The following is an 11573-nucleotide window of genomic DNA, read 5'->3' as shown; positions in this document are numbered from 1 at the left end:
GACAGCATCCTCACTGTTAACACAATAATGTGAGGGTGTATATGTAGATCCACTTACAGCAGCGTTGGTGCCTTGATCCCCAGCTATCCACATAACATGTCAATGTGTTTTCCAAATTATTTCTGATGGTTGGCCATTCCTAGCCAAAGTGTGTGAGAGGGTGAATAGGATGCAAAGGTTGTGAAGTGCTTTATAAATCCAGTCCATTACATTGTCTGTTATTGTTTTATTTTATTAATTTATTACAAACTGTGCTGCCAAATAAAATCCTGCCTCAAATCAAAAGAAAAACGTAATGATTTTCTGAAACAAATCTGAATACATTCAATAAATAGACAAAAAGCAAGTGCAACATTTTCTGAGATCAAAGTCTTTAAATCTTTACATAACCATACACACACTGTTTTACTCATTCTTTATAGTGGTGTATAGTTCAACAAACATTAAACTGAAACTCTGGCAGAGAGGGGTTTACAAAACCAATATGGAGGGGGGAGATGTGATGTTTTTATTAGTGGTATTACAATAGCTATATTTTTTACATGCCAGAGGATATTGACATACATGCCATTAAACATGGCTAATTAATTAGCACAAACATTAAGTTTCCAGTAACATTAAAAAAACTGACAAAAACTATGCTACGTGGTTCTCATTTAAGGCAGTTTGAACATGCCTATATTTAGGCACTATGCTAGGGACTGTTTTACAGATCCCATTATTATCTCTTGAAAAGGTAGCAGTTGGAGGTCATCAGCTTCTCTTTTTTTTTTTTTTTACACAAATAATTTCCATATCAGTTACACCAATGGAATAATTTTTTTGCAGCTATATACAGGCAAATCAACAGCTGTCTTAAGCACAAAACTGATAAATGTGGATTTTTTTTTCTTTTCTAAAATTTAAACAAAATCTATATTACAATAGGTCAAGCATTCAAACATTCTTTACTGATTCTGCTTGTTGAAAGCGATCCGTATACTTGAGCTGTAACAGCCAGGCTGCGCTGCGCTGTGCTGTGAGCTATAGTGCAATAATATTAAATCAACATTGGGTTTAAGCCTCTTCCATAAACATCAAATCTCTTTCCTTCATAATTACAGCATAAAACACTGTTGCGATAGCGATTACACTATTGTCCAAAGAAAAGGGGTGCCATCCCAAACATCACTGAACTGAATTATGGAGAATAAGGGGTTCAGTTTTTCTGAATCTTAGACTGGCGTGCACAAACTTTTTTTTGGTGGGTTCCACAGGATTGTGCACACAGTAGATTTGAAGACTTGTCCAGTGATATGATCATCTTCTTCTCAACCAGACAGTTTTACACCCAGCAATTTTGGACCAGCAGTAGTGCTACGCTTACTACAAAAAACAGAAGCAAAGAAAAATGATCTAAATTAGACATTTTTTACACAAGTATTACAAATCCTTACACCCCTGTAAAAGAGGAAAGAATACTGTTAAAGGTTTTTGAGGGTATGTAACCATTGACTGTATAAAGAATGGATGACGTCTCCATTTCCTCCCACTGTGTAACAATGAGGCCAAAATATCCCTGATACGCCATCTTGCGCTGGTGACGTCATTTAGAGCCACAGTCTGCGCAGTAGTGACAATGAGTGGAGCCTGCAGTATCAAAGTCCAAACCAAACATGTGCCCGACATATTGTGAGTCAATTACAGCTGTCAATCATGACGTCATCATGACACCCTTGTTTTATAGAATAACTAAATAAAACCAAAGTTATCAGAAAACATACTTTAACAAACTCTATGTAACTGCCAAATATGACAGAAACCATCTTTGGGAATCTCTACTTCGAGTTTTTAGTGTAGCTCATGTCCCATCCACCAACAATGGGGGGCAGGTTTATGAGCTATACTGCAGCCTGCCACCAGGAGGCGATCAAGACGTTTTTGGCTCATTTCTGGGGAGCTGTCATGTCATCCATGTTTACATACAGTCTATGGAAGTCATGCAGGCAGGTGTTAAGTAGCAGATAATAATGAAGAAGAAGGAAGAAAATATTAGTAACACATCATGGAAATACAGTATGAAAGCTTGTGTGTTTTCACATATTATTCTTAAACATCATATCACTATCTGGCATAAATGAGTCCAAATGTGCTTGCTGGTCCTTCTTCTTACCGAAAGTGCTACATCCTCCCCATCTTTTGTAGCATCATTGTCAGGATAGCCTCCACGAGAGCTGTAATCCAATAATTACTGGTCAATCTTACCGCTTGTTGTACGACCAGGCAAACAAGAAGTGCGGAGAGCTGAAGTAAATCCAGAGAAACCCTCACAAAACTACAGACCAGCCCCTTTTAAAGAATACCTAACAAACACAAGCACAAATACACACACCCGCCCCGTCTAATGCAATGTCATTCTGAAATAATGCAATGCAATAAGATGCAAAATACTACCGATCCATTTCGCAGATCGGAAATCAACAGGTCACCAAAGCATCATCAAAGATGCAAAAGTTTAGATGGTGGTTTTAAATTCATATCATGTGGCATTTTTAAAAATGTTAAATTAGATTGCAGTATAATAAGAAGATTTTAGAACAATGTTCCAAGTGTATGGGCATGTCACATTTGTTTAATTTATAATAAAAATGTGAAAACCCCTCTTTGTATCCATAGGGATACCTAAGAGTTTGACAGACAAAGTACAATTTAATTGATTTGAGGCTGAAGTGAAATGAAGTGAAATGACAAAACATAGGTCATGTGACACTTGCAAATTATCACTAGCTGCCATGCAACAAGTCACTTTCTTCAAACTGCCATTCCTTCACTGGAAGACACTTGATGGGTGCTGTTTGATTCAGACAAGTCATTTGTGTAAGTGTAAGCTACTAATAAGTGAAAGCATTGAAATGGACCACAGATGATTAAAATGCAAAGCATATTTCCTATGAAATGCTATATACACAATAACATTACATTATACCTTATATATGCACAAAACTCCAGCATGCAAGACTTGACACACAGACAGCTTTAACAATACGAAAAAAGCGGACTATATACAAAGCACAGAGACATGAACAAAAGGTTGGAAGATTGTGCTCTGTTAATAGTTGGTTTGAGATGAAAATAAAAACATTGAAAAGCCATTAGTGACAAAGCCACTTCAAGGATTAGTTGGCATAGTTGAATAAAACCGAATGTTACCGTTTATCCTTGATGCAAGCCGGGACTCCACAGAAATAGCATACACAAGCAGTGATGACACAACCTATGAGGGCTATTTTGATGAGGAAAAAAAATGAAGATGTTTGATAATGACGTAAATAAAGATAATGAGCAATGAGGCAAACACATTTGAGTGCCATTTAAATGTATGACATGAAAAGAGCTTGATTGGTAATCCCAAAAAGCTTTATGCAATTATTGCTGTTGCTCTCTTTGAATATGCACCTTACATTGCAAAATGGTTAAGTACAAAACACAAAAAAAACAGTAGTCACAGAACCAGCCATTACCACATGAGTATGTGGTTATGGCTGATGAATACATAGGTCACTTTGTTAGCTGTTGACCCAAATAAGAACATGATGCCCACTTCAGACACAGTGATCTTCTGTGGCCTTCATTAACTTATTCATGTCAACATTTACATTCTTAATCTACCGTTTAAGGATGAAGTATAAACTTACCTGCCAAACCAACACCCAATCCTATTCGAGGGCCATTGTTAGCTGTAAACAAATAAAAAGGACAGAATTATGTCAAACTGTGGCTTTGGGTAGACTACTATGCTCATCTGCTACTGTTAAAAAAAACAAAATAATCCATTTAAATAAATTACTTACAAGGTGTGACCGGGTCAGGAGAAGCTGAAGTAGAGATATAAAGTTAGAACATTAAAAGTTTAGTCCATCTACGGTATCTTACATACACTTTAACAAGGCGCCAGTCATGTTCTGCAAATGTCAAGGTCAAGGATTTTATGATGAGATAAAGTGTTGGCAATGGCTGGCGTGTTGTGACTGCTGGAAAAGAAGAGTGACTGATTGCTATACACGTAGAGAAAACCATCATCACTGTTGAGTCGAAATTAAAATCACACAAAAAAAGCCATGAAAAGTCAATGATTTAGATTAGATTAGATTAAACTTTGCCATTGCACAGAGTACAGGTACTTAGACAACAAAAAGCATATATCCAGAAGTGCAAAAGAGCAGTAAAGTGCAAAGCATGTGCATATGTACAGGAATATATAAATAAATACATTGGCCCTCATTTATCAAACGAGCGTACGACAAAGTGAGCGTAAAGTGGGCTCACGACCATTTCTACGCAAGGCTCGGCATTTATCAATCAGGACGTGAGCGGGGAGTACGATCAGATCTCATATCTGCTCTCAGCTCTCGTACGCAAATTTGAGTCAGCATGAAGTCCACACGTCTGAGTCAGAGAACTGAGCTTAGACTATTGTATCGATGCCTGGAACGGATACAACTCTGCTGTGTTTTTTTTTTTTTAATGGTGACAAACCAAAGTATGTTTAGGCTATATCATTTATCACTAAAACATCATTAAAAATAAATACACCGTGAGACAGTGAAATTCTCTAACCAGAATACTAGCCGAGGCTATTAAATGTTTTTGTCTTCTGCTATTTACCGTTATCCGGCTCCGACAGTGTCTCCTCCACCAGTGGTGGTGCCCGAATAGAAACATTTCCAATCAGCGCTGCCACACGCTCCTCTGACTAGGACAGAATTCTTACTGAATGTAAAGAAGTGAATAATATCTCTCCATCATAATAATAATATTTGCATTATTACATATGCTAAAAAGGCTTTATATATCACGATGTATAAATTAATTACTCCAACCTCACCGGGAGTTGGATGATCCACTGCTACTCTGCACCACTGATTTCCTTCCTTTTCACTTTTTATGCTGCCAAACAAAACCAGTTTGTTGTGTTGCAGCTGTTGGACGTCAGCGTTTCACTTTCTGCCTCTGAGATACTCCTCTTCTATTAGGATTAAAACATTGTTTTACCTGTACTTTTATTTCGTAAACCTCCATCACTGCGTATTTCTGTAAAATGTGTATTTCGCTCCTGTTGTTATTGCGCCCTTCGGTGTCGTAAACTCTCGAGGCGAGCCATCTGAATCAGGTTTATATTTGGGCGTGGTATTTGAAATTACGCTTGTTTGGAGCCGCCACATTTATCAACAACCGATCATTCTTACTCTTATCTGCGCTCGTTTCTACGCTCGTTTGATAAATGACGGCCAATGTGTGCACAAGTGGAAGATGTAGACATTTTCCTTAACCAGTTGGCATATTTTTTAGCCAACTGGAGTGAGTTTAGGGTTGTAACATTTGAGGAATATTCAAGGTGGAAACTTTCAATGGGAATGTCGAATGCAGTGTGAAATGTGCTATGCGGCGATTATTAAAAGGGCAAGTTAACTAATAGGGAAGGGTACTTTAAAAATATGAGCCAACAATGTTGGAAAATTGCTCAATCAAGCAAACAATCAATGTCCGCTGGTAAACTGATTTACTCAAAATAAAATCAAAACTTACATGGCTCAGACAGTGCAGTAGTACTGGCAGTTGTGATGAGAGTGCGTGCTGTTGAATGTAGTGCATGGTTACATTTAAATTAAAAGGGCAAGTTAACTAATAGGGAAGGGTACTTTAAAAATATGAGCCAACAATGTTGGAAAATTGCTCAATCAAGCAAACAATCAATGTCCGCTGGTAAACTGATTTACTCAAAATATAATCAAAACTTACATGGCTCAGACAGTGCAGTAGTACTGGCAGTCGTGATGGGAGTGCGTGCTGTTGAATGTACCGCATGGTTACAATTAAATTAAAAGGGCATACTTTTACCAATGTCACAAAATATTTTTACCAAAATATGCCATAAGACCTAGTATTGGTTTCCATGTGCATTTTCCGTATGTGTTAATATTTAAAAATTAGCTAAAAATATAATCATGGCTCAGACAGTGCAGTAGTTTGGGCTACATTTTTGATGGGAGAGAGTGATGATGAATGTTAAAATTAAATTAAAAGGGCATACTTTTAATAAAAATATGCCATAAAGACCTAGTATTTCTTTCCATGTGTGTTTTCCCCCATAAGAAGTTCAGAATTTATAAAGACAAAGCTATTCCAGCCTTTGCAATCCTGGATGTAACTGCAACATTACTGTGTTGCAAGTGTAAGTTGCAATTTCCTTTGAGGGAAATATTGCAACGTAAACTAAGACTTCTCTCAGCCCTTATATAAACAGAATTTAGCACAAGTGCTAGAGGTAGGTTTCTTGGTGAAGCAATTATTTGTGTTATTTGTGTAATTATTTCAAATTAGGCGTAAGCAAAAGAAATAGAATCCTCCACCTGGGTTAATGTGATCAGGTTAGTTTCTGGAAAATCAGTTGGGGAAACTGTTTACGGATAAAATAAACAGTCTTTGTTGTTAATGAATCAGAGTGAATTCAAACTGCACCATTTTGTCAGGTGACAACACAGCATCGCTTTCGATGGTTCTTAAGCATAAACAATGACTCTACCTGCTGGGTCCTTTGTGGTGGTGGTGGTGGTGGGTTTAGTCGGGGTTGGTGTTTCTGCAAAAACAGTAATAATCAGCAAAGTGTTACCAACATCAGAGATGTGCTACTATTACAAATCCATTTATTCCTCTTAATTATGTTTCTTATGTCTGAAGAGTTGTATCTGTACCATTACAGTTACTTCCATATCTTGAAAACATGCAGTTGAACGCTAATTTAATAAGTACAAGATTGTTCCAGGCAGCATTATTGGGGCAAAAACATGCACACAAACTACATAGAAAGTGAGTGAGGGCCTGGTCACTAAATAACAAATTTCCATATGCCAGTATCTAAAACTTATTTTACCCATAAACAAACAAATTTCCAAAAAAGCAATAAGTATTACATAACAGAAGGGTGTCATCCAAAAGATATGCTCAAACATGGAGACAAATGGGACTGATGGTGTTAACAGTAGATTCTATTTTTTTATTCCAGATTTGCAAACCAAATTATCCAAAATGCACATGCAAATAGGAGAAATATGTAATGTCCTGCAGCCTTGTTGAAACGACTACGTCCATGACTCCAATTTCTACTTCATACCATTTCCTTCATACCCTCGGGAATATTTACGTTTGTGAAGTCTGTTAAGCGAACAGAGGATGTGTGGTGGAAGACTTGATTTAAAATTTGGCACTTTTACAAGTTTTAGAATTTCAGAATATTAATTAAACTTTTAAAAACTTAATTTAACCACTGAGCAAAGAAAATAGAAAGCCCAATGCCATCTAAAAAAGGGAAACCATGGGCAGTGTACAGAACGTTTGGTGGTTAACCCAATCACTGGTCATCGAGATGACATGGCACATGGAACAATGTGATCACATCTAGATTAGTAAAGAAAACATGTTCAAACATAACAAGCTGACTGTTGTTCCAATATCTCAAACAATTAGTAATTGTAATTAATGACTTACTGATACATGTTGGAAGCCCAGGTAACCACTGACTATCTACACCACATGTCAGGATGCCGGATCCTATCATGGTATATCCGGATCTGCATCTGTAGGTCACCGTAGACTGGTATCCATGAGGGGGTCGGGAACCCTCATACCATTCAGCATTTCTAATGTTGGGATCTGGACATTCAACCCCTGCAAGCAAAGAAAATTTCCATTTCATATTAATACAATTTTCCAAAATAGCCTACTCATGAGTGGGTGAGAGTATCAGTCACAACTAAATTTTACTCTACTAAAATGTTGAAAAGGGTTAGAAAAAAAAGAAATACATTTAAAAAAACACTTACTGGTACATGTTGGTGGATCGGGCGTAAAAGTTCCATTCGCTGAACATGACAGTGTTCTTGTTCCAATAAGTGTATAATCTCTTGCACAAGTGTACTGTACAACTTCTAAATATTCATAAGGTTCTTTGATTGGACTGTAATTGCCATTCTGCACTGGAGGCGGCGCAGGACAAGTCACCACTGCAAAACAAAAATGGCATCTATTAAAATGGAATTAGGCACTGTGTTAATACAGACTGCGTTAATACAAGACTCATGACTAAATAAAAACTCAGGATTTACCAACCTTCACATTCAGCCAACCTGCCCTCCCACCCCTGGACTCCACAAGTAACCCGAGGTTTGCCAACCAGATTATAACTAATTAGGAAATAAAAAGAAAGAAATAGTTAGACTTCAGACAACAAATTTCAAGATCTGTGTTTGACCTTTCGTTTGATATTACACCAACTTGTAAGTCCGACTAAACACCTACTTTAAGAGTAGATGTTTTGATTTGGAAACATGACTTACCCCTCGTTACAAATCATCAATAGTTGATCGCCAAAAGATGACCCTTCAGGGTAAGTAACTTGTCCATTTAACAACTCTCCGAAGGAGCCACAGTTCCTTGCTGAAAAAAGAAAACCGTCACATGGATTAAATTCCCCCTTTTAAAAATGACTGGATATTGTTATGCACAAATGATTCAACGGACTGAGTGATTACTGGACATTATCACATCAGGCACTCATTTATTTATCTAGCATTTATATCTTGGTAAGATGTTATTTACTAAATGGTTAAAATAACAGACTATTACTAGTTTAAACTTGTGAAATATTTCTCCTATTATATATAGCATATGAATATAAAATTTAGCACCATTACTCACGATCGCATTTCAATTTCACAGGACTCCAAGTGCCAGCAGTACAGGTAATGGATGCAGACCCGCCTGCACTCACGTAGCCAGGATCACAGGCAAAAGAAACCCTGGTCCCATCTGGGAATGTTTGTAAAAGAATGTCATCGCCCTTCAAACTCATGTTTGGTCCTCCTACAGGTCGGGAGCAGTCTTGAGCTGTAGTAAAGACAGAGAAAGCAAGATGGAGACTAGAAGTGAGGACAAGATAAGGTAACACCAAACACCATAATCACAAGCTTATTTGTCACTGCCACTTACCTTGAGTTGTTATGGCAAGGCCAAGACTGCTCAGTAGTAGGAAGTGAGCGACAGCCATTACGGGATCTGGAAAGTCTGACTGAAGTCAACAAGCTTTCTGGCAAGGACAAACGCAGCTGTAAGCAAGAAAATTGGAGTAATAGCTTTGTTAATACTACGTTACATCGAACTAAACCATCAGCATAGATTCCGTTTGGATTAAAACACCCAATATAACAAACGCTTAATATTTAGTCTGCATGTGTACACTGCTTACAATTCGATCGTTATACAAGGTCCATACACTTTGAGTGGTCAAATTCAAGCACTTTTCAAGGACTTTCAAGGTCCATTTTCCAGCTTTTCCAGGACCTTACAATGGTTGTGAGTTGCATGTTTTGGAAGAGTACTTACATGCTAAAAGGGGTAATTTCACTCAACCATACAGACAGCGATGGTTTTACACTTTTAACAACCAAAAGTACAGTTTGCTAATCTCAATATTCAATTATTTTTTTCATTGAACATGTGATTATATATATAGTCAGATTGCAAGAGAAATACAGTCAGAATTTCAAGCACTTTTAAAACCTTGAAAATACATTAAAATATAAGCATTTCAAGGATTTCAATCATCCGTATGAACCCTGGTTATAGGTGAATTTGCTTGCATTGTCCCGTTTCCTTTAAAGAAAACATTACGCCAAACTCCATTCAAAATATATCAACATTAGCTTATAAACATGGTACTGCTTATATACCGACTTTCACCAAGCCATTTCCCAAAGTGTCTGTAACGATAGTTCCGACTGGCAAGTCCGGAATACTTTTAAAATGAGAGAAATAGAAAGATGCCAATATAGCAGTAAAAACTCAGCCCGTAAAATGACATCACGCGTGTGGTGCCTGCCATCTTCCTTCACCGTGGGTGTTAGCGCGTCGCAGTTATATTCACGGTATAAGCCTAAATCTATATTCAATTTATATAGTGTATATGCCGAAAAAAACGATAGATCTTTAGGGTGGGGAAAAGCCCGAAGCTGTGTTCAAAATTGTGACTTAATTGGCTTGTTATCAATACCTTATTAAAACAGCCTGGGTCCTGTCAACACAAGCAGGGTTAAGCTAGTTAGCTATCAGTTAGCTGACCATCAAACGGTAATAATAACCTACATTGTTTTACTCAGGTCACAGCGATATCGTCGTTATGTTTTCGGTCAGCTTCGGAAGAGCAGTTTGTTAAAGCATCGGATAAGATTTTTGACTTACCCGATTAAATGCGAAGAATCACTATGGCAGCTACTGATCCACATCCGTGAACTGAGCTTCTTGTGGACGGCCACGCCTTCTTGTCGGAACATAATAGGCGGGGCCTTCCGGACAGCTCGGCTTCCAGCGAATCGGTGACGCTTTGCTCTCAGCTGAAAATCATAAAGTTTATCAGCGTTTGTTTTTTTCTAATATGACCTCACAATGAAGTCTCTCTCTCCAAATTCCAGCATATCGTCACACTGTTAAAATAATCGCCAAAGTCATTTTTTCAAGTTTTGCAGGAAACAAAAAACTTCACCAAAAGTGTAACATATGATATTTATTGATCATTTCACTCAAAAAGGATGTAACAAAGGATGGCTATTGGCATAGCAATAACACTGTGTGTAAATTATGTAATTTAAGAGAAATAAATGACTTAGGCAATTTTTTGAACATGCCTTTGTGACTTAAGCAAGATATGGTAACACTTTATTTTGAAGGTGTCTACATAAGAGTCACACAAGCCTGTCAGAAACATGACATGACATGTATCATGAGCATTAATGTTACTTCAAAGTGTCATTAATGTTCATGACACATCCCATGTCATGTTTATGACACGCTCATGTCACTCTTATGTAGACACCTTAGAGCAGGGATGGGCAAGTGGAGGCCCGGGGACTGCATACGGCCCCGCAGCCTCACTTGAAGTGGCCCTCAGTACAACTACATTTGAGCATGAAATCTTAAAAGTGCGTTGAAAAAATGCACAAAATTACTTCTTGCAATTAATGTTGGTCTGCTGTTCTTGCACTGAAAAAAAGAAATCACAGTAAGTGGTTATTTTTTATTTGCTTCAAACCTTTTGTATATAACATACATATAAGTTGCCCATCCCTGCCTTAGAGTAAAGTGTTACTTAGCTCTTCTTTGCTGGGTTTTTATATGATGCCTATGAATGTGGCAAATTGTCAAAGAAGTGATGATTTTAAAGGGGTAAAATCACATGATCTGATCAACTGAGGATGTAGGCGATTTCACCATAGGTGGCCGGTGTCATGAGGAGATGATTTAGGCAAAAAAACAAAACAATTTTGACAAAAAAGGACTTAGGTGATTATTTTAACAGTGTGACGATATTTACAACAAGATTAGAGAGGTTCGTTTAAAAATGCATAATTTCTTTTCTCCTCATAGTCAACCTGTTTGTTATATAGTGTTCACATTCTATTCAATTTTGGACCTATATGGGAATATAGCCTACAATTTAAAGACACTGATCACAATAAAAATCAAATCTGAAAGAAATTATTGTT

General features: G+C 37.4%; 2 protein-coding genes across 10 annotated transcripts in view; one reads left to right on the top strand and one right to left on the bottom strand.

The window, feature by feature from the left end:
* Window positions 1-211: 211 nt before the first annotated feature.
* On the bottom strand, window positions 212-10429 carry LOC131971156 (membrane cofactor protein-like). 9 transcript variants are annotated; one of them, XM_059332471.1, is made up of 15 exons: window positions 10273-10429; window positions 9025-9140; window positions 8734-8922; window positions 8373-8472; window positions 8146-8219; window positions 7860-8039; window positions 7525-7704; window positions 6563-6616; window positions 5779-5826; window positions 5566-5613; window positions 3831-3854; window positions 3675-3716; window positions 3190-3262; window positions 2153-2213; window positions 212-1365 (listed from the first exon to the last, which is right to left on the bottom strand). In XM_059332471.1, the coding sequence occupies exons 2-15, from the start codon at window positions 9080-9082 to the stop codon at window positions 1363-1365; spliced, it is 1134 nt and encodes a 377-aa protein (XP_059188454.1). In that variant the 5' UTR covers window positions 9083-9140; window positions 10273-10429; the 3' UTR covers window positions 212-1362. The 9 variants fall into 9 exon arrangements, with proteins under 9 accessions (XP_059188454.1, XP_059188457.1, XP_059188455.1 ...); XM_059332474.1 differs by having other exon boundaries at window positions 9025-9121; window positions 10273-10326; XM_059332472.1 differs by having other exon boundaries at window positions 10177-10288.
* Window positions 8903-11573, top strand: part of ptpn22 (protein tyrosine phosphatase non-receptor type 22) — a 36325-nt gene continuing 33654 nt past the window's right edge. The window contains exon 1 of the mRNA XM_059332470.1: window positions 8903-8976. The gene's annotated coding sequence lies outside the window, so the exon portion shown is untranslated. The remainder of the gene's footprint in view (window positions 8977-11573) is intronic.

The sequence above is a fragment of the Centropristis striata genome, chromosome 5, assembly GCF_030273125.1.
Source record: "Centropristis striata isolate RG_2023a ecotype Rhode Island chromosome 5, C.striata_1.0, whole genome shotgun sequence".
NCBI lineage: Eukaryota > Metazoa > Chordata > Actinopteri > Perciformes > Serranidae > Centropristis > Centropristis striata.
Note: the sequence above shows the minus strand (reverse complement) of the source record. Positions and strands in the feature narration are given on the sequence as shown.